Below are 22,587 nucleotides of genomic sequence, written 5' to 3'. Positions count from 1 at the left end.
CAGCCTATAAATTACACTCATAAATGCGTGGGTGTGTGAAATTATAAACATAGAACAAAACGTTATTGGAAATTATGTGTTTATAATAATAAAAAACAAATCTGGCTGTTATAAAGAGCAGTTTGTTGTGTTCAGTCCCTGCAGAGGTGTAATAATAATAAATCCTGAATTGGCAACGTCATCAACTTGCTGTAAATTGAAAAGTGAGTGAAAATGGAGGCAGTGACCTCGTGAGGTGGTGAAGGTGGCGAAGGTGGCAAAGTCTGAACACCGCCGGTACATTTCATTAAAAAATAAAAATACATTTAGGCGATGGCGCAGGGGCTGCCGGGAATATTCAGTGAGGGATCGCTTTACTTCATCATCGTCCCCATTTTTCCCTTTGCTGACGTGACACGTAAACGCACCACGAGGTTAAACGAATTTGGCGTCGCAGCACACACACACACACGCCTCAGTACTGTTTACATTGCAGTTATTTTGACACGTGCGACAGACGTTAATTACCTGCTGGGCTCCAAAGGCCAGAGCGGTTGTGGTGTGTGTGTGTGTTTGGCTTTTTGTCACGGAAACACACAGCCAAGCACATTTGGCACAGTCGAGATATTTATACAAGTTACAGTGAGTGTGTAGCTGCGCGCCGGCGTGGATTCATCAATCATCCCACAGCGACACCAGCTAACGCCCGAGTTTAAGGCGTATTTTACCCTTAAAATTAAGAAGGAAGCAGAGGCGAAAACATTTCTGACAACATAACACGCCGAACACTAATTTAAACGCTGCTCGTCGTTTCGATTTTGATCCGAAGATTAATTTAAATTTTGACAATGCTCTTCGATCACGTTCCTCCTCGGTGGAAAAGGAAATAGAAATGTGAAAATAATGGAGTGACAAACAGCAAGTTTAAGGCATATAAAGAGCAGCAGGGGGAGGGGAGGGGAGGGAAGGGCTTGAGTAATGGAATGGAGCTTCTGGAGATATTTGGGTGGTGAAATGTAAACAAATGCATGTTAAAAAATATATTTTAATAATTTTCTTATTAATTTGTGCTTTCAGCGGGTGGTGGAGGCGGCGGAAGAAGCGCACCACCAACACGAGGAAAACCCCGACTTGCAGGTGAGCTTTATTTTGAAAGAATTAAAACTTTCTTCAAAAACTGAGTCGTGACACAGAAAGATGCTTCGTCAGATGCCGGAGTGGGCGGGGCAGAGCGAGCAAGGTGAGGGAAGGGTAATAGGTAATAGGCCCGGATGTTTAATTGCGTGGCAGCGTCCTTCACGCGCGCGCCGCAGCCCTGTCAGCGCTTTGATACATCACGCCCCCTCTGATAAGATGGCGGCGGCGTCTCCGTCATAACTCACGCTGATTGTTTTTAACTGTAATCATAAGTCAAAGCAGCTCCGAGCAGCTGCCACCAGCGCCCCATGCTGAAGTTTCTGAATAACGTTAAGTAAGTGTAAAGGTAAACCGGATATACCAGATTTATTTGAGTTTCACGGTGTAGGTTAACTAACGGACACGCACCATTGCTTCCCTTTCAAAAAAATATATCCTTCATGCTCAGGTGTGTTTTTGTGTTTGTTGCTGCTTTATTTATCGGCTTGGGTCTTATTGCAGGTTTCCAGGGCGCACTGAGCTCCCTCGATGCGGAGGGAATGCAGTATTTCTGTCATGCGTTAGTGCTCTCTCTCTCTCTCTCTCTCTCTCTCTCTCTCTCTCTCCTTCTCTTTCTCTCTCTCTCTCTCTCTCTCTCTCTCTCTCTCTCTCTCTCTCTCCTTCTTTTTTTTCCATCGCTCTTCTCTCCTTCTCCATCTCTCTCTCCCCCCCTCTTTCCTTCTCTCTCTCTCTCTCTCTCTCTCTCTCTCTCTGGACTAAGATAAATGAAACTCTTTTGCTCAGCGCATTGTTTCACTTTCATGGCTCTAGATTGGAAACCCAGTGGAGCAACAAAGCACTAAAATAATGGCAGCACTTTACAGTTAATAGAATCATTTACATCATGTGAATACATTTCAGTCACCTTGTTGCCTCCCCGTTCCTCTGCTGCTCACATATCCATATCCTTTCATTTTTTACATGTCTTTGTTAATATAAATTGAAGCTCCTTAACCAAAAACATTAGTACTTATGTTTGACAAAATTAAAATAAATTAATTCCAATTTCTATATTAATTCTTTTTGGACTATTTGGTTCCTGGAAATGTTTAAATCCTTTTACAGTATGGCTCTACACCAAATTAAATGTTTATTAAAAATAATAATAATAAATAGATATTTGTGTTTACTTCAAAAAATATATTTTACAAATATCTAAACTCTTATTTTATTACAATTATATAATTCAACTATAACATGAAGGACATTACGTTATTTCTCACACTCCACTCTACACCAGTAAAGAATTCATCAAATCAAATATTGTATATGTAGTGAAAACTGTTTTATTTATTTGAAAAAAATAGATTTCTTTATTTTTTTAGTCTGCTTTCATCTGCTCACATGGTTCTATCCTCCTTGCATTGGCTTTGCAAGCTTTGACGCAGACACGTGTTTCTCAATATTTATTACAGCGCAGGGAAATCATTGTGTCTTTATGAAATAGATCAGTAAAATATCACTATTGTTTTGTACAGGCTGTTTTATAATTTCCCTCAACAGACAATTATCTGTTTGAAGGCCCGTCAGAATGAATTTCATATTCAAGGCCATAAAAACATAATAAGGAAAATTCAATATCTACCTGTGATAATGATATGATGTCATGATTTTAGTCCATGTGGCATCATTTAGTCCAGCTCGCCTCCTGTGACACCACACATTTGTCACGCGCCATTTCACACACCGCAACGAGATAAGCAGCTACTCTTATCTCAGCTGCTTCACGTGTGGACAGTCAAGCGCTCTCTCTGCATTGATCCACAGTTCAAGGAAGTGCAGATGAGGCCTGGAAGTGAATATTGGCTCTTGCTTGGAAGAGTTTTATTTTGATGTTATGTTGCCTTCAAAATAGATTTATTGGCATTTACTTTTGACAATGTCATCATTTCATAAATGGTTATTTTAAATAAACAAAGTCACACACAGAATGAGCACTGTTCTGTTTTTTGCCTGCCTTTATTATTTCTGCCCAAATGTTTTCACGCCTCATAAAAACTTCATTAGTTGTGTATTTAATTAATTTGTGAAGTTTAAGGGCTTTTAAAGCATCTGGAAAATTTTTAATCATTGTCAAATTTAGCAATGCGTCTTTGTTGTGTATTTTCTCAGGAGGAAGGTGGAATGAAAATGATTGGAGGTGGATTTAAATCTTTATGATAAAATGTGCAATTGCTTGTTTCTGAACATTATAGAAACTCAGACACTGTTGTGATAGATGGAATTGTTTTTCCATATCACTCTGGAGGACTTCTCCAAAGTGTTGGCCGCAGATCCCTCGTTGTGTCACAGTCTTAGACAACTCTTTCTCCTGAACAACGTGATCCGTAACATGAGTAAATGGAAGTGTGTGATTGCAGCAGAGGTCAGGGCCTTTTCACCCTGCTGTGCTCGGACTAAAGCTTACTGAGTCCCTCTGTCTCTTGTTATTTGAGGCCGCTAATGCAATCAGGCTTTGTGTCTGTAATGGGAGCAGATCACTGCAGTATCAGGCCCGGCTAACTGCAGTGGTGTAAGAGTCAGTGGGGCGTCTCGGAGAGCCGCAGTGTCCCATGGCCCGCTCTCTACAGTAATAACCCTGCCGGTTAACGTGCCTGCGTACATACAGCACTCTCAGTTCTGCTGAGTGTGCACGTTTCTCTCTCTCTCTCTCTCTTTCTCTCTCTCTCTCACTCCTTCTCTCACTCTCTCTCTCTCCGCAGCCCCCTCCTCTCCCCTCCGCCCCGCCTCAGCTCGTCAAAGAGCTGCTCAGGCGTGGTATGAGCTGTCAGGGGCTGCTTGATGGTGATGCCCGCGCGGCCTCCCCCGAGTATGATGCTATAGAGTCCATCACCCACCTTCCCTTCCCTCCCTCCCTCCCTCCCTCCCTCCCTCTCTCTCTCTCTCTCTCTCTCTCTCTCTCTCCTTCCTTCCCTCCCTCCATCTCACAGCAGACAATGAGGACCAGAGGCCACAGAGAGGCCGCTCAGATAGGATGAGGTAGCCTCTCTTCTGCTGCAGCAGTCATTGAAGGACAGGCTCGGGCCAAACTGTCAGCTTTCACTTTAGGGAAGTCACAGCGCTCTTGGACTTTTTAGTTACAGTCATAAAGGCCTTTTGATACGCCCAGAGCCATTTAAAAGAGGCAATGACAAGAGCTGGTCTTAACTGCTGATCTGTTCTCATTGGGACACGCAGGAGATTCCAAAGTAGAAGAAAAAACACATTAACAAAATACTTGATGACATTTTTTTTATACTGTTACATTTCTACCCTGGGTTATATTCTTACATTTGTGGTTTGCTTGCTTTCATTTGCTCTATCTGGGTTATGAAATAGCTAGAAACATGCATGTTAAAGTCGCTGCAGGGCCGATATGTTATTACAAGCAAACAAGGAAATTTACCATTTAAGATTAATTCTCTTTGCCATATGGAGAGGTCTTGTAAAATCTCTCACAGCAGCCTAAGAAGTCTGGGTGGACACACCGTCGTCATGCTGTAAATAAACAGTGTGTGTAACATTTGAACTCTGTGCTCATCTCCGTCAGTATGAGTACTTCAACGCCGTGCTGATCAACGAGGTGGACGAGGAGGGCAACAACGTGGAGCTGGGCGGCGAGTTCCTCCTGGAGCCCAACGACCACTTCAACAACCTGTCAGTAAACCTGAGCCTCAGCGTGGTGCAGGTTCCCACCAACATGTACAACAAAGGTAAGAGCGCAAACGGCACAGACACACATATACACACACATACTTATGAGCTGGATGGACGGGGAGGAGAAGAGGAGGGACGAAAAGTAAGTGGGGAAAGTGAGAAATGTCCGCTGGAGCTATATCGGTGTCACCGGCTGGGAAAAAAGGAGGGAGCTCGGGATCGATGGCAAGCAACCGCAACCCTCTGAAAGACTCTGGGAAGAGTGCAGGGATGATGTGGGGTGGGGGGGGCGGCGGGCAGTATTTCACATACGGTCGCTGCTCGGTGGCTTCTTGTTTTATTATAGCAGAGCGTGTGGCCTCTCCCCATGTATCTCCCGGCTCCCTTTGTTCGGCTGTAATGGACCCTCCATAGCTCTGTGTTCGCCGCACAAAGGCCGGCGAGCTGTCGGCACGTCCAGCGGCGGGAGGGGAGGAGATGATTTAGTCGCGGCCATTGTGTCTCCTTCAGTAAGGGGGGGTCAATAAGGCGCAAAGGTCAACCGCACGCTCGGTAATGGTGACCAGGGTGATTACCATTATCACCATTTAATTTACTTGTCCCTTTTTCCACCCACCCCCCACCCTCTCACACAGATCCTGACATTGTGAACGGCGTGTACTGGTCAGAGGCGCTGAATAAAGTGTTTGTGGATAATTTTGAAAGAGATCCCACGCTTATCTGGCAGTATTTTGGGAGCGCCAAAGGTTTCTTCAGACAGTATCCTGGTGAGTCGCTTTCCTGTGTGTGTGTATGTGTGTGTGTGTGTGTGTGTGTGTGTGTGTGGCAGGGAGAGAAGGGGGGAGGTCTCAAGGGAGCTGTCAGCGTCGAGGGGAAAAAATCAGGACAAATGATAAAGAATTACTAAAAGCGTAATTTGGCTAATGTTGTAATTTTACAGATCATCAGAGAGGATGCATTTATACCCACGCTAATTAATCAGAATTTGTCGGCGCAGGTCTGCAGCCACACTGGAGAACTGGCGGCTAACACGGCTACTGGAGCCCTGCACACGTGATGGGAAACAGGCAGAGAGGAGAAAGAATCGTGTGATGATAGATAGATAGATAGATAGATAGATAGATAGATAGATAGATAGATAGATAGATAGATAGATAGATGTTCACTATCTGTTAAATCACTTCCTGGTCTAATCTCCAGGAGTGAAGTGGTATCCAGATGAGCACGGCGTCATAGGCTTCGATTGCAGAAACAGGAAATGGTAAGTCTCTGTGCTCTCTTCCTCTATTTACGCTCTGCAATACAGTTTGATAATTTGACCCCATGTGACAGGTACATCCAGGCAGCCACCTCTCCTAAAGATGTGGTTATCTTAGTGGATGTGAGTGGAAGCATGAAAGGACTGAGGCTGACCATCGCCAGACAGACTGTCTCCTCCATTTTAGACACACTCGGAGATGACGACTTCTTTAACATCATCGCAGTGAGTTCAATCATCCGCCTGCTCTCAGACTGTGTATGACTTTGATCTGAGTGTGTGATTCTTTGCAATTTCTAGTATTCTTTTGCATACGATTGTATCCAGTGTCTTTTCTTCATGTAATTACAATTAAAATCTCCCCAGTATAATCAGGAGATTCACTATGTGGAGCCTTGTCTGAATGGAACGCTGGTCCGGGCCGACAGAGCCAATAAAGCAGTGAGTTCCAGTCAAGCTGACACTTAATGAATGTTTGGGGGATTGTATCAGGGTTGACTTTGAGTGATTAAACTTTTCTTTTCCCCTTTTATTGTTATCTGTCAGCATTTCCAGGAGCATCTGGACAAGCTGTTTGCTAAAGGGATCGGGCTGCTGGGTGAAGCTTTGAGTGAAGCTTTCACAATCCTGAGCGATGTAAGTGCCAGGATACGTTTTACTCCATCCTGTTCTGTATCTGCGACTGTCTGACTGCACAGCTGGGCCCAGCCAAAGCAAAATAGGATGCAATATGTAGAGCATCAGTCTATCGGCATAATGCTTCTAGAAGCACCGACGAGCAACCAAAGACTTTCAAAAGAAGATCTAATTCTGAATTCAAATTAATATATTATTTTTATTTATTGACTATAATTTCCATAGATTTTCCCAGCCAAAATTCTTAAAGTCCTCTTATATACCCCTAGGGGGCATTCAAAGTTCCAGAGGTACCGGTACCACAGCTTGAGAACCACTGACACAGTGTCCCATGCAAGCAAAATATTAATAAATGATTATGACACAGTTTGATTTATTTGATAGCAAGCTCTTCAACTAATTTCTGCAATGTGCCCACCATCATAAATTCCCTTTCTTTTAATTAAATCCCTGCTCTTTGGTTTCGTAGCCACCAGCCTTTACTGAACCTGTTCCAGCACAGCACACGGCATGTTCTCACATAATCACAAACTCTAGTCAGATGTATTTCAGAGCTGGGAGGGTGTGTCGCCTGATGGAACGCTCCAGCGCTGTCCCCGTTCCACCCCTCCAAACACAGACACATCTATTCTGAAGTGTGATTTATGGCTCTAATTAATGTCAATGATTAATAATGTGGCTGATTGGAACACAAAGCAGATAAGGCCAGGAGCCACGCTGCACTCCTTTTATCTCCCGGCTTTCAGGCGAGCTGTGGCTGCGCGGCAGAGGCAGAGGCAGCCGCAGCTTCTACGTCTGCATTTGTCAGATTAATTAAAGCTCTGCAATGAATATGGTAATCGGGTAGCACGTCTTCTAATACTGACATTCAGTGTAACACCACCTCAACCGTCACTGCTGGTAAATGAATTCAGACGACAGCCAATCATAGACAAGATCAAAAAGGAAAAGAAATCACTTTCCATGTAGAGCAATGCAGCATTTTACACTCAGTCCTGGTCTGCTGAAGGAAAGGAATACTAAAAGTGTAACAGTATGACAAATGACTCCAACCAGTACAAAATACATATGCACCTTGTTGTTAGACGTGTTTGGACTGAAGATTGATTAAATAGTATCAATTGATCAACTGAAAATTATTCTTTTTGCTCAGATCAATTAACATCACCATAACATTAATGATTATGGGGTCAAACTGTTTTTTCAATTGGCAATACCAATCTGAAATGTGTGAATGTATGACTGTATGTGGGATTGAATCATCTTCCTCAGCATGAAAGAACAAAACAACTTGACCACACTGATGATTCAAAGTGAATTAATAAAACATTTAACTTACTTACTACATTTTACATAAGTGACGATATTACTTCACACCTGATTTTCACTCTAAGTAACTGAAATACATCAAATCAGATCTCTCCACCTCTTCTCCACCTTAGCAATGACCTCACAGTCACAGTGAGCTCAGACGCAGACAGAGCAGCAGATGGACTCAGACTCACTGACCGGAAAAAACACAAACAGCTGTCCAGTCTAATGCAATACATTTCTGGAGCTTATAATGTCCGGTTTTCATTCAACTTCATCAGAGGTGTATCGATTCAACTCCACTTTCAATCTAGACCGAATTGGATTTCATTCTGTTGAAATGTATTTATCCTGTGCATCTCATGCATGACAGTAGAAATGGGAAAACATTAGAAACATTCAAGCATTCAATCTAACTCTGTCCATCGCAACAAAGAACTTAATAAGTGTTACAGCTTTCTCTCTGCTCATGCAGTGATTTGGCACTCAAGGGTTGAGAACCTCTCACTTAAAGGAATCAGTAATGCCCTGCCTGAGTAAAAAGATGATGTTATTTATCACCTCCTGTACATCTGTACACCTGTACAGTAACGTATACATCCAGGGGTTGTGATGTCATTTCTAGAAACTAAACACGGGACTGTGTTTGCAGCGAGGAAGCCACTGCTCCTTCGTTTTCTGCTGGTTTGCTTCATTGTGAAATTCATTTGGAAGAGAGGGACTTTCCGTGAGGAGAGATACTGTACATCAATTTGTGTGTAGGTGTGGGTGTGTGAGAGAGAAAGAGGGAGCATGTTCTGGACTGTGTGTTTAGAGAGTATCAGTGCTCAGCAGCTTTTAGCCTGTGATCATCCCTGCACGCTCCTCTTCTTCTCCACTTCCCCTCCGCTTCAGGTCAATAAGCCACTTAATTACTGCCATGCATCTTCTGGCATCTGATTAAAGTGTATCGCACTCCTCCAGCTTACTTACTAAGACATTATCTGCATTTTATTGTCCAACGGCACCACAGCTGCCATATCGGACATTAGAGGCTCTGCCGGGCAGTTGAGGTGAAAGAGTCAAATACAGACAGACGTAAGACACTGACGATTTAATTTGTCATATGTGTAACATTCTGCAGTTCAACCAAACCGGGCGTGGCAGTGTGTGCAGCCAGGCCATAATGCTTGTGACCGACGGGGCCACGGCAATGTATGATGACGTGTTTGAGAAGTACAACTGGCCAGAGAGAAAGGTGAGTCTGACACACACACACACACACACACACACACACACACACACACACACACACACACACCCCCTTCTCTCTCAACATTATTCCCGTTTCTGATATTTCTGCTTGTGCTGCATATTTCTCCCAGCAGGGATAGATGTACATTTTAATACTTAATGGCAGATGGGGCTCCTGTCTTGACGTTTTGAGGAATTGGTTTCTTACTTCATTACCCCTCATAACTCAGTAATGTAAAAACCAAAGTCGATATGATGTTTTTTGCACTACGTTGACCCACTACGGTGTAATATTTTCCCCATGAGGAAGAAAAAAAACAGCCACAACAATTAATTGCATTCAAGGACAGTGTATGTGTGTGTGTGTGTGTGTACAATCATCAGTCCTTGCCTTCTGCTGTGGCGCCTGCGTCCTCGCCACTCTCCTCTGCCTGGACTCTTTTGTGGAGCACGCTTTGTAAGACCTTTACACAATTGCAAATTAAATTAAACGGACTGCTTTGCCATTCCTAAAGCAATAAAAACAACAGCTCAGGGGCTTTTGTTCGTTCCTTTCAAGCATATGTGAGCTGGCACGACGGGGAAGTATTTGGCAGGGCGACCCATCCCCCCCTCACACAGCCTCAGGGCCGCTATGTGGCAGCCAGTGAGGTTTTTTTTTTCTCTTCTATATGCTTTATGCTTAGCGTAGCATCTGGAGCCAATGAGCCATAAGTATTTGTCAAAGCGTGTTCTATGAAGGGACAGTGGAGCAGCGTGTCCAAACAACAGAGAAAGAAATTGAATGTAACTGCATAAACCACTAATCATAAAAAATGTTGCCCCACATTACAAAAGGAAATACAAGACTTGACTCCACAAGGTTCATCTGGCTGACAGTTAGTTAGTAATGACTTTGCAGATTCACATTTGTATTCAGCATGGGAGAAACAAAAAGATAATTGTTAACTTTACTTCTTTTCTTCATTTGTTTTTTCTTTCTTCCCTTCCTCTGTCTGTTTTTCTTCCTTAATTTGTTTTCTCCCTTGCCTCCTTGAAATTATACACAAAACCGGAGATAAGAGGTCTTCCCCCACCATTTAAACTAAATTGTACTGTTGTGGTCTCCATTCTTTCCTCCGTCCACTTAGAAGAGGTAAAGAATGAAAGGAATGGTGAGAGAAGCTGAAGGCAAAGTGTTTCTGAAGGCAAAGGGAGGCAGTAGCTCAGTGGGTAGAGCTTGCGTTTGGGAACCGGAGGGTTGCCGGTTCGAGTCCCTGCCGAGGTGCCCCTGAGCAAGGCACCGAACCCTCAATTGCTCCCCCCTCTGCGAAGGGTGGTAATGTAATGTAAGTCGCTTTGGATAAAAGCGTCTGCCAAATAATCGTAATGTAATGTAATGTAATGTTTCCCTGTGAGCGAGTCAGAAGGTGCAGACAGAATCAGTGCAGGAAGATGAAGCACAGTCACATCACTTTGCATGTTTACTTCTGTTATCTGAATCCCACCATCTTTGAAATGGTCGACATCTATGTGTCCTCTGCACAGGTGCGTATATTCCCTTACCTGATTGGACGAGAGTCTGCGTTTGCTGATAACCTCAAATGGATGGCCTGTGCCAACAAAGGTTTGGGACTCTTTGATAACCACTTTCCATGACAGCTTCATATCAGTGTGTTGAATAGGCTGCTGTGTTTCTGTGCACTTTCATGCTTTAGCTTTATGTGTGTATGGTATCTGTATTTGTGCGGGTCTGTGCAAGTGCACGTGTGTGTTCACGCATGTGTATGTGCCGGCTCGGGCACTTTCTGCCCGAGAGGCAATGAAGTGGCACTTGGGTTCAGAGGTCAATCTGCTCTAATCCCTCTTCCTGTCAGAGTGTCTCCCCCTTGGCTGCTCACTGCTGATGGCTCCCGCATGTCAACGCTGCGGATGAGTGGCCCCTGGAAGGGGAAAGTCACAGCCAGAAAAACAGATCACAGTGGGAGTGGGGGGGGGGGGGGGGGAGAGAGGAGCCCCCCTCCTCCCTCCCTCCCTCCCTCCCCACACAGACCCCCACTGTGAAATAACCTTCCATGTCCAATGTGAAACATTGTCAGCAACAGTGGGAGCTGACACGGAGTCAAATGAGCCGATCGGCCCCGACTGTAAGCTGGACCACAGCCTGGCTCGCCACAGCTCAGTCATGGCAGGGACACACACAAAAGAATTAGGGACTTTTTGTTTTACTTAAACAAAAATGCACAATCTGCACTGCACAGTTAGATTTGATGAGTGGTCTTGATTTGTCGTTGTTACTCATTGTATTTTCCAACTACAACTCAGTCCAGAAGGAAGTCTGAAATCTATTATGAGACAACAAAACTGGCTCTGCTGATTTCAAGACCAATCAAGAATTCTACAAATCATTATATTTTTATTGATCATTTCCACTACGAATAAACTCTTCATTGTTTTTCAGTTAATTAGTTGCAGTATCTTAATAGACGACCAGATGATGTACATGACAGCTCTGAAATCGATAGTAAAAGTTTCTTCCGAACTTGATTATAAAATGTTTTCTTTTTTACTGAGTCCTTTTCATTCATGTCAGAAATAGTTTTACAAGCCAGATCGTGTTTTGAAGTGGGGTGTGTTTTAATTTGCAGGCTATTTCAGTCAGATCTCCACGTTAGCTGATGTTCAGGAGAACGTGATGAGGTACCTTCATGTCATGAGCCGGCCCAAGGTCATCGACCACGAGCACGACACGGTGTGGACGGAAGCGTACGTGGACAGTGCTGTAAGTGTGTCACCTCAGCAGCTCCTTACAATGCGTGCACACACATTCAAATTGCAGAACATGCTCATACTGTACTTTGAATTAATCTTTGTAAATTGTATATAACCTCCAGTTTATGTTAATTCTGAGTTCATGTTTAAGGCCATAGTGGACTTTCGTTGTGTTATAAGAAGTTTAGGTTTGTCTGTCCATCCCTGTACAGTAAGTGTGTGTGTGTGTGTGTGTGTGTGAGTGTGTGTGTGTCTCTCCCTCTCATCATTACCCTTCATGCTGCTGGAATGATTCCTCATTATGAGCTTCATTAATCTCCTTGGGGTTTCCCGGATGTACATCTGTGCCCACCAAAGAAGACTGTGCAGCCCTTTCTGCAGTATCTATGTGTGTGTGTGTGTGTGTGTGTGTGTGTGTGTGTGTGTATGTGTGTGTGTAACCTTTATGTCTTTGTTCTTTCCCATCAGCTTTCCCAAGCTTATAAGGTAAATACACGCATATGATCTCTCTCTGCTTGCACTCGGATTTATCATTATGTATTTGCTTTAATGTTATAAAAGAATGGGTCCGATTCAGAGATGTTGCACTGCACGGATCAGGAGCAGGGAAAACCTTTCCTTTGAGTCAGGGAAACTTGAGTTGCAAGTTGAAGTATTAGTTTATATTCCAAAAAATTGCATTCCCATAATTCCCTGGAAGTTTATAGTGGGGGGGAAACTGTTCCCTTTGAGGTTCTGGAGTAATGGAGAAGCATTTATTGTTCTTCTTTCCAATATGGAGTCAGAGCGGGTGCAGGACAATGAGCATGCACAAAACGCACAGGGCACACACACACACACACACACACACACACACACACACACACACACACGCACAAGGGTTTGGAGATTGTCCTCTGGAGTGTGTGCTGTTGTATCTCAGCCTCAGACACACCATTCATCATTCTGTGGATCATTGCATTTTATCTCCTAAAGCCCATAATAAAACTGACATTGGAAGGAGGCGGTATGAGGAGAGAGCGTGGGGTGGGGGGTGGGGGGTGGGGTGAGGTGGCGAGGTGTTAAGGCAGTGGTAGGTTTACCTGAGTGTGTGTGTGTGTGTGTGTGTGTAGAGGTCGAGTTTCTCCTGCTATTGCGTTTTGTGATGAATTTAGGGACTCGCCATTCTTCATTTTGTCAAGCCAGCAAGTACACAAGCGGCTTCACAGCTCATTTCATCCATATGCATGCGTGTAACATCAACCATGCACACATGCACACACGCACACATGCACACACAGACAATCACGCTCAGCTGTGTGAACTCATGAGGTGAGGGAATAGCAGACCTACTTTCACAAAGCTCATGTGCTTAATTATGTCAGTGCTCATTCTGAATTCTCCTCTGAGCTTCACACGGTTTCAGTTTGACAACAGAAACGCTGCAACTACAGAGCTTCATTTGTTTATTTCAACATTGTCTGTGTGTGTGTGTGTGTGTGTGTGTGTGTGTGTGTGTGTGTGTGTGTGTGTGTGTGTGTGTGTGACACTCTTTAATATGGGTTCACGGGCAAATACAGAAAATGGTAGAAATCCAGTTTTCTTTATTTACTGTCCTTTCCCAGTGACAAAAATTCTAAAGCTACAGAAATAAGCTAAAGTTTGATTGATTTAGGCCTGGATTGTTTCATTTTCATTTTCTTTAAAACCCCTTTTTTGGCTATGTTTAAATTTTAGGACATAGAGGTCTAGATTCGTTCTCAATTAATTAATCATTAAAAAAAGTTGCTGTTCTTAGTCATTGGTTGACAAAACAATTCACATTTGGACCACCAGGTAGTGCTGAAACATAAAGAAAAGAAAATAGATAATAAATGAAATGAAAAAATATTTTTATGTTTTGTTTTATTCCAATTTCATGGGATGCATCGATTTGAAATGTAAATTGCTTATAAACATTGTAAACCTCTTTAAAGTCGTCTTACTGAGCAGCCTTTGTGTCATGTTTACAAATGTGATTGCGTAACTTAAGCTCCTAACAATTCACTCTATTGCATGAATTCAATAAGAAACATTTTGATTTTTCTGTATCAGCTCAAAGTGAAATCCGGGCCGAGTCTGATGACTACAGTCGCCATGCCTGTGTTCAGCACAAAGAACGAAACGGTGAGTGAACAACTTCAACTGCTTAATAATGAGACGTGACAAGAAACCATGTGGATATTGCATGCAGCCATAATCTGAATTTGTCTGTGTGTGTGTGTGTGTGTGTGTGTGTGTGTGTGTGTGTGTGTGTGTGTGTGTGTGTGTGTGTGTGTGTGTGTGCGCGTGTGCGTGTGCGTATGTGTGTGTGTGCGTGTCTGCATTCTGAATCTTACCATGCAGAAAAACCAGGGTATTCTGTTGGGGGTGGTAGGAACAGACATCCCTCTCCAGGAGCTGATGAAGCTCATCCCCAAACATATGGTACAGGCCGCAGTCACACAATCAGCTGTTTTGTCATGTTGCTTTCACGCATTGGTCGCGTTCTATATGCGCTCACGTGTCTTCATTATGTGTCACTAGTTAGGGATCCACGGATACGCATTCGCCATCACAAACAACGGATACATCCTGACACATCCGGACCTCAGGCCACTGGTAACTCACTCACTTTATCTTACAGCCTCAAAGAATTACAGTAACTTCACCTTATTTTTCCTTTATAACCACTGTGATGTATGCAGTATGTAAAACCAACAGAGGTGACAGAAGTACTCCTTTACCTCTAAAAGTAGCAATACAATAGTGGAGAAATACTCTGGTAGAAGTAAAACGGAGAGTTTTGTCAGTAAAGTAAATGTGGAAGTGTGAAGATTTGAAGGATAGTTTGGAGTCTTAAGTTATTTAATTGTGTATTTCCAGTATATATGTACACAAAACTGGACATGTTGGCTAAGAGAAGAGAGAAAGTGGAGAAGGACAAAATGGAAAGAAAGCTGAATGAATCCACTAACACAATCGGATGAAAGCAGGGGGATTATAAACGTACTTCTACTTTCTACTGCAGCACCTGAGTAAATGTGCCTCTCCACCTGTGTGCTAAGCCCGAATGAAGCGTCCTGTGGGGGGGAGGGGTTTCACACAAACAAATGCAGTGCGTGTGCTTGTTGTGCGTGTAATCTGGTTAGGAGGGTCAATCGTATAGTCTGTAATCCCCACCTTTTCCTTTGATGTATGCATGCAGGGATAAAGGCCACTCATAGGGCTGGCCGGCCTGAGATTTCCCAGAGGTAACTTAACACTCGCTGGCAGAGACCGCAGCCGCTGTGTTCCCCTCAGGCTGCGCTAGCGGGTCGTTGTGTGTGCCAGTGTTAGTGCTACTCCTCTCTGTGCAACTCTATCTGTGTGTGCGTGTGCGTGTGTGTGTTTTTTGGTCTGTGTTGGTGTCTCTTTGTGGTTCAAACTGTGCTGTGCTTGTAGTCATTGATTTTTGCAATTTACTTGTGGACTCGGACTACATCCAGCAGCAGCGTTTGACATGTACAGTGTGTTGATTTGTTTTGTTGTCTGAGCGTGGATTTCTTATCATATCAGCGCTCGTTAATGTCACACTTATTTAGCGGAAAAAACACCAAATCAAGGCTTGAATAAAATGTAGACGCAACACGAGAACAGAGCAGGACCGCAGCGGACCATGTGTCTGAATATAACACTGACATCATCTTCATCTATTTGGAATGGCTTCACTTTCAGTCAGGCTAAATCAGTAGATGTTATCAAGCCTTTGATTGATTGTTGGCGGTGTATTCAAATGGTTGTGACACAGTTTGACACAACAAGATCCTTAAGTGTTGAGTATTGTGTTTTTTTTGCGCAGTATCAGCAGGGTCAGAAGAGGAGGAAGCCCAACTACAGCAGCGTGGATCTGTCTGAGGTGGAGTGGGAGGACAAAGATGACATGGTACGTGAGAATACGGAATATCTGAAGCTTTCTTTTGGTATTGGAAGCTCTTGTCAGTCACCTAGCCTCAGCTTCTGCGCTCTTGTGTGCCTGGTTTTACAGCTCCGTAACGCCATGGTGAACAGAAGGACAGGGACGTTCTCCATGGACGTAAAGAAGACAGTGGACAAAGGAGTAAGGCCTCAGATGAAGACCTTTTAGTGTCCCCATCTCTCTCTTTCCTCTCTCTCCCTCCTCTGTGAAGTGGGAGAGAAAATTTCATCAGAGTTTCTTTCTTCCTGTCCTTTTAGAGGCGCGTCCTAAAGATGCACAATGACTATTACTACACGGACATCAAAGGAACGCCGTTCAGGTGCGGGAGATGTTTTATTTGCCTTTCAATTGATGTCTCAGTCCAGTTAATGAGCTGAACATTGATTCCTCTCCTCTGTCTCCGGTCTCTCCAGTGTCGGCGTGGCTCTGTCCAGGGGCCACGGCAAGTACTTCTTCAAAGGAAACGTATCAGTTCAAGCAGGTATGTGTAATCCCAACTCTGCCACTGTTTAGTTTACCGGCATGGCAACACGTTTCCCTCTGCTGGGATACTTCAGGAATCTCATCAGGCCTGGGCGAGTCCCCCATTACGCCGTTTCTACCCCTTTATCAATACTGGAGAGGAAGAGAAGTGGGGTGGCGGTCAACATTTTGTTGTTAGATTGTTTAAAGAGGAACTTCCACCAGTTTTCGGAATGATGGTGGTTGTGGGGATTTCGTAGTGTTTAAGTAAAATGCCTCAAAGAGTGAAATGAACATGTTTATGGGTCAGCAAATCAGAAATAATGTCTTAATTATAGTCTAAAGTAGTAAGAGATAAGACACATATAGCTGAATAAGAGGTAGGTCGATTAGAAGTAGAAAGTAGCACAAAATTCATTTCTTGAGTAAATGTACTTAAGTCTAATGCATTGTATGTCCGTCTGTATTGTCTCAGTTTGATCCCAGAGTGTTGCTGCTGAAGCGTTACTGACTCCTGTGTGTTCTTAGGGCTCCGTGATCTGGAACAGCCAGATGTCGCCCTGGCAGATGAATGGTGAGGTTTGGGTTCATTCAAGCGCCTCATGTGCGGCTTTACTTTTTCCGCGTTGATGTGTGATGTAACAACGCGCCTGTGTCCGCACACCGCAGGACCTACTGCAACACGGAGGAGCAGCACGAGCACCGACACCTGACGCAGATTCAAGCCATCAAGCTCTTCATGACCGGCCGCAGACCTCACCTCAAATGTGAGAGGCGTCGGGTTAAATGTGAGAACTTGGTCCGATCTTGGTCGTGACCTTGATTTAAAGCGTTGCTCCAACCCTCCTGCAGGTGACAGAGAGTTGATCCAGCAGGTGCTGTTTGATGCTGTGGTCACTGCCCCACTGGAGGCCTACTGGACGGGACTGGCCCTCAACAAGTCAGAGTAAGCACATATTCTACTATAAATATTAACCTCATAACCCTTTGCCTTTAGCCCTCTGAATAGATCGTCCTATCAAATTGTGTAACAGCTTTCATTAGCTCATTTTAATGTTTTACGTGTGTGTCCCATAGTACATATATTTGCTGCTTCAACAGTGTTTACAGTTCAGATCTGTGGCTAAACCGTGTCCCTCTAAGAACAATTACAGTTATCAACAGCACATTATTGAATAGTAACTCTTCAACTACTGCTGATACAATGAATTCCTTGCATTGTCAGCAATGATTGAAAATACTAACGCTTTGTGCTTTGTGCTTTATATTCAGAATTCAGGGATTTCATCAAAGTCAGGACAAAACCAGCTAAATAAAGTCATCACCTGAAGCCTTGGGAATGTTTTAGTTAACATTTAATGCACTAAATTCCTAATTGATTCAGCATATAAATGTTTAATTGCAGATAGCCGCTTCCTGCTACATGCAGAGATCCTCAGTGAAAGCCGTCAACAATGACTAACTCACATTTAACGAATTGCTCAGCCACCGCTCTCTGTTCTGCACACAGGAACTCAGACAAAGGAGTGGAGATTGCTTTCCTGGGTACCCGCACTGGTCTGTCAAGAACCAACCTGTTTGTTGTCCCTGATCAGCTCTCCAATCAGTGAGTGACAACATTTCTCTAATCATTACTTACAGCTCTAGGCGCAGCCGTAATTCTGCTTGATGAATCTTATCCTCTGCTCCTCAACCTCGGCCCGTTCTGCGCGTATCCGCAGAGATTTCCTGACAGCCGAGGACAAGGAGGGTGTGTTTAATGCCGATCACTTCCCACTGTGGTACAAGAGAGCGGCAGAGCAGGTCCCCGGCACGTTCGTCTACTCCATCCCCTTAAGCTCAGGTATGCAGAGCAAAAACCAAACACTATGAACTCAGCCGTGTCTCGCTGCTAAACAAGCTCTTTGTGTCATTAAATAGTCCGACCCAATATACGTGTACTCTCTATGAACCGGGGCTATTTTCCAGTCAGCATCTAAATCACCCTTTTCTGTTATGGATTGCTGGTTTTTACTGGTTTCTGCAGATAGGATGTGCAGTGAATTGAAACCCTCGTCCTTCCTGCTAGGAGGAGGATGGAGAAAGCAGCAGCAGCTCAGCTTCCCTCCGCAGAGCTTTTACCACATTTGCCATGTTAATGATGGCTGCAGTGATCAGCCTTTGCAATAACCTAAACTGACATTTCACAGCAGCCATTTTTTCAATTATTAGAGCCATGTGCTCGGAGGAAAAGCTCTGACTGAACTCATTTGCTGCAAAGTAATGCACTCATACTGCAGCATACAAAGGCTGCTGGGTAAAAGGCGCCATCTACTGAGTGGAGAATGTCATTTCATCCAAGCGCATGAATCTCCAGTTTATTCTCTTCTTTCTCTCTTTTCATCCAGCTTCAGAAAATAAAAGTGTGGTTTTGGCCAGCACCGCAATTCAGCTGCTGGATGACAGAAAGTCGCCTATTGTTGCCGGTGATGTCCTTTTAGATATTATTCATACATTCATTATGACATGTCCCTGATATACGAGTTACTTTATTGTGCATCTCTTGTGTGCTCTTGTGCTCAGCTGTAGGAATCCAGATGAAGTTGGAGTACTTTCAGAGGAAGTTTTGGACTGCGTGCAGACAGGTAAGGAACTACACTGCAACTGCTATAACAATGTAAATCTTATCAGCTGTGTGTGTTTGTGAATGAAACGACGGGGTGTTTTGTGCTCAGTGTACAGCTCTGGATGGAAAGTGCAGCATTAGCTGTGATAATGAGGTAAAACAAACAAAACTTAACTCTGTTTTGATGAAAAATATACAGTAGTTGTGTTGTTATTTTGTTGACCCTAATGTATTCATTCCTCCCCCTGACAGGACATTAACTGTTATCTAATTGACAACAATGGCTTCATTCTTGTCACAGAGGAGCACTCTCAGGTATTGTGTGTGTGTGTATGTGTGTGTGTGTGTGTGTGTGTGGGGGGGGGGGGGGGGGGGGGTTCTATATACTGTACATGTTGACATCTATAGAGCAAAGATAAGATACAAAGATACGTGATGATGATTAATAAAGTATCTTATCTCCAAAAGACAGAACAATGGAAATGATTTGGAAATGGATTTGTTGATCACAAATAGGTTTAATGACAACTAAATAAATACTGTCCTGAAAAACCTCTTGGGTTAGTGCAACTTTAAGGGATCAATAAAGTTGTATTAAATTCAAGGAACTTTTCTACAGCCAGCTTCATTTCTGTTAAAACTGCACTACATCCAAGCTTCAATATGAACCTGCCAAGCCCACCTGTGGGGTTTCTTGGGTCCCACACTTCCATTAAGTTTAGAAAAACAAATCAACCAAGAGATTTTGTTACTGATGTGCATCCACAGTCAGTTTTTTAAATAAGTCTTAATAATCTTTGTATGTGTTGAGCATTGGGGGATACTTGTGGTGTAATGAAAAGTGCGAGTGTGTGTATGAGCCCTTCCTCACTGATTACACACGAAGCTGATCAAAGTGACACATTTAACTGCTTTTTCACACCTGTACCTGCAAACACAGAGGATTACATCAGATGGTCTGCATGGAAACAGTTTGCTCTCTAACAGCTTGTCGTGAGAAAATATCACATGGTTCCTTCTCAGAAATGATAACCCCTGCTTTTGTGCGTGCTTGTGGCTATGACACAATTTGTATTCTCAGACAGGGCTCTTCTTCGGAGAGGTGGAGGGTGCTGTCATGAACAAACTTCTCCAAATGGGCTCCTTCAAAAGGTCTGCGGCTACATTTCCCTAAAAATCCCCTCATGTAATAAAGACAAGCAACATATCAAGCTTAAAAAGTCTTATTCAATGGTGACCTTTCCATGTGTCTGCAGGATCACTCTGTATGACTACCAGGCCCTTTGCAAAGAGTACGCTGGGAGCAGCGACAGTGCCCGCACGTTATCAGATGTAAGTTTGTACGAGAGAAGATTCTCAAAAATGTATATGCGCGTCATAATTTGCGGTTTGCACTTTAGCTGAGTACTCGGTATAGAGACTTGTGAAGTGAAGTGTGAATAACGGCTGAATCATGTGTGCATTTTCACAGAAAACACGTCAACTTTTTATTTCCTCTTTCTTTCAGCCTTTCTCAGTCGTTAAATGGCTCCTGACTGAACTCATCATGTAAGAATGACAAGAAAATATCAATATTAAAAATACAAATGTGGCTTTGTTAAACTTGATCATTATATGATGTCATGCAATGTTGAATGTCTCTTGTTGTTATCTATAAATGGTCATATATGTTAAAGACAGTATTTTACACTGACCACAAATGTTGGTTTTAATATTTGTGTGTCTTTCTCTTCAGTTTCCTGCTAGAGTTTAACCTGTACAGCTGGTGGAATGTTGATCTGTCTGTTAAAGGTAATAGTTCATGAAAGGCAACGTCACAGGCAATTTGTGTGTGAGAAAGCCTGTGTGTACATAGACATGAAAGTAGAGAGAGGAAGTAGAACCGGAAATTGTTTGTGGTTTTGTGTGAAACTTTTTGCGCCCTTGAGTGGAAATGGCTTTATCACTTCTTCAGCCCAAAGGTCTCGAGGAAAAACCATGATGGTCCCATGTGATACGGAATATCCGGCCTTCGTCTCTGAACGCACCATCAAAGAAACAACTGGCAACATCGACTGTGAGGGCTGTATCAGGTATATCTCCTTTTCATACAATCCCCAGAAGAATCCCCTTCAAATCCCACAGTAGATGTTTATTGTGCCAGTATTCATGTTGTGCATTTTTAAATCCTAATGACATATATGTCTCTCTATCTCTGGGCTGTAGGTCATTTGTCATCCAGCAGATTCCCAGCAGCAACCTCTTCATGGTTGTTGTGGACAATAAGTGTGACTGCACCACTGCTCCTCCAGTTACCATGGATCCCATTGAGATCATGTATATCCTTTAGAGATTGAAGTCATCAAGTCATCAAAATCCCACATTCTTCTCTGAAATAAGTGGAAACTGAGAAAGGATATTTGCATCCACTGTTCTTTATTCCATATTTGATCCCATACATCAGTGGGTTGTAGGGATAAATATTTGAATCAGACCATTTTCTTTAATTAGTATCGCAGGTGTCTTTAATCCTATAATCCTATAGTCATTCAGCCTGTTGAAATTGAGAGAAGTCCCCCCTGTACTGTTTGGTATCATTGTGCCCACCAAAGTGAACATGGACGAAAGGAAGAAAAGGAGAAAGTTATCTGAGAAGTTAAGCAAGAAAATATTTGCCCGTCATGGTCAACATGAGGGCAACAAGAGCATCTCTTAGCAGTTTGATCTTCCTGTGACCAAGGCCGGGCCCCAGATTGAACAGAAGGATAGTTTGAATGGAGGAGATAGAAGAAAGAAAAACTTCAAGATCAAGGTACAGGATGACCCAGAAAGTCCCACTTTAAAAGAGAAACATTAAAAAAAGCCTGACCGGTGTTTGTAAACATACACATTAACAAACCCAACGCTTCCGGGAGACTGTGCTCTGGACAGACGGGGAGTCACATCAGCTCTATGTTTACAGAACTGAATCTTTCAAAGACACGAACACACCACCTCTACTGTGAAACATGGAGGGTCAGTTATGTTATGGCGTTACTCGGCACAGAGAGCATCATTAGTTTATCAAAGGCATTGCCATGGGGCTATAAAATAGAAGGTTGAGGGTCCCAAACGCAATCATATCAAACAGCACCAGGAGAGCATTTCTCCATGAAAATAGGCTGAATGATTGATTATGAGATTGAAAACACCTGTGGTACTAATTTATAGAAAATGGTCTGCTTGTAATATCACTACAATCCAATTATGTATAATCACGTCTAAGGGGTATGAATAGTTTTGTCCAGGCTGAAAGCTTCACAGTACAATGTAGTGAAGATGTGAATCTATTAATGAATGTTTGCTTTATTTTTGCCCTTAACACCTTTGAACACAACGAGTCACTGAAATGTGACAGACTGAAGTTTCAGAAGGACAGGAAGAAGCCTGAATCGTGCCATCCCTTCCACCCTGAGGTACAAACACTGACAGCACAGAGACAGCAAGTCTTGGTTAGGATCACATTCTCTTCACTAGCAAACCCATGGATGCTCAGTTTGTAACTTGTAGCCGTGCATGAGGCAGTGTGTAACTTCCATAACTCCATTACGTGTTTGCATAAAAGAC

The 22,587-nt window shown here is 43.3% G+C and overlaps 1 protein-coding gene across 1 annotated transcript in view; it reads left to right on the top strand.

Moving 5' to 3' along the window:
• The window catches only part of cacna2d3 (calcium channel, voltage dependent, alpha2/delta subunit 3), a 28,801-nt gene that overhangs the window by 5,178 nt on the left and 1,036 nt on the right, over positions 1–22,587 (top strand). The window contains exons 4-37 of the mRNA XM_076156841.1: positions 1,057–1,116; positions 4,685–4,847; positions 5,427–5,558; positions 5,992–6,052; positions 6,124–6,274; positions 6,416–6,490; positions 6,596–6,685; positions 9,120–9,233; positions 10,757–10,835; positions 11,857–11,990; positions 12,449–12,466; positions 14,054–14,125; positions 14,345–14,425; positions 14,525–14,599; positions 15,819–15,902; positions 16,005–16,076; positions 16,193–16,254; positions 16,349–16,416; positions 16,926–16,971; positions 17,067–17,164; positions 17,250–17,343; positions 17,908–18,003; positions 18,119–18,240; positions 18,785–18,862; positions 18,960–19,021; positions 19,112–19,156; positions 19,255–19,317; positions 20,084–20,154; positions 20,259–20,334; positions 20,510–20,550; positions 20,738–20,793; positions 20,957–21,074; positions 21,208–21,320; positions 22,354–22,436. Coding sequence (XP_076012956.1) covers positions 1,057–1,116; positions 4,685–4,847; positions 5,427–5,558; positions 5,992–6,052; positions 6,124–6,274; positions 6,416–6,490; positions 6,596–6,685; positions 9,120–9,233; positions 10,757–10,835; positions 11,857–11,990; positions 12,449–12,466; positions 14,054–14,125; positions 14,345–14,425; positions 14,525–14,599; positions 15,819–15,902; positions 16,005–16,076; positions 16,193–16,254; positions 16,349–16,416; positions 16,926–16,971; positions 17,067–17,164; positions 17,250–17,343; positions 17,908–18,003; positions 18,119–18,240; positions 18,785–18,862; positions 18,960–19,021; positions 19,112–19,156; positions 19,255–19,317; positions 20,084–20,154; positions 20,259–20,334; positions 20,510–20,550; positions 20,738–20,793; positions 20,957–21,074; positions 21,208–21,320; positions 22,354–22,436 — 2,853 coding nt within the window. The remainder of the gene's footprint in view (positions 1–1,056; positions 1,117–4,684; positions 4,848–5,426; positions 5,559–5,991; positions 6,053–6,123; positions 6,275–6,415; positions 6,491–6,595; positions 6,686–9,119; positions 9,234–10,756; positions 10,836–11,856; positions 11,991–12,448; positions 12,467–14,053; positions 14,126–14,344; positions 14,426–14,524; positions 14,600–15,818; positions 15,903–16,004; positions 16,077–16,192; positions 16,255–16,348; positions 16,417–16,925; positions 16,972–17,066; positions 17,165–17,249; positions 17,344–17,907; positions 18,004–18,118; positions 18,241–18,784; positions 18,863–18,959; positions 19,022–19,111; positions 19,157–19,254; positions 19,318–20,083; positions 20,155–20,258; positions 20,335–20,509; positions 20,551–20,737; positions 20,794–20,956; positions 21,075–21,207; positions 21,321–22,353; positions 22,437–22,587) is intronic.

The sequence above is a fragment of the Genypterus blacodes genome, unplaced genomic scaffold (assembly GCF_046128005.1).
Source record: "Genypterus blacodes isolate CSIRO-AG114 ecotype Tasmania unplaced genomic scaffold, CSIRO-AGI_Gbla_v1 ptg000070l_1, whole genome shotgun sequence".
Classification (NCBI taxonomy): domain Eukaryota; kingdom Metazoa; phylum Chordata; class Actinopteri; order Ophidiiformes; family Ophidiidae; genus Genypterus; species Genypterus blacodes.
This window is presented reverse-complemented; position numbering and strand designations above follow the sequence as displayed.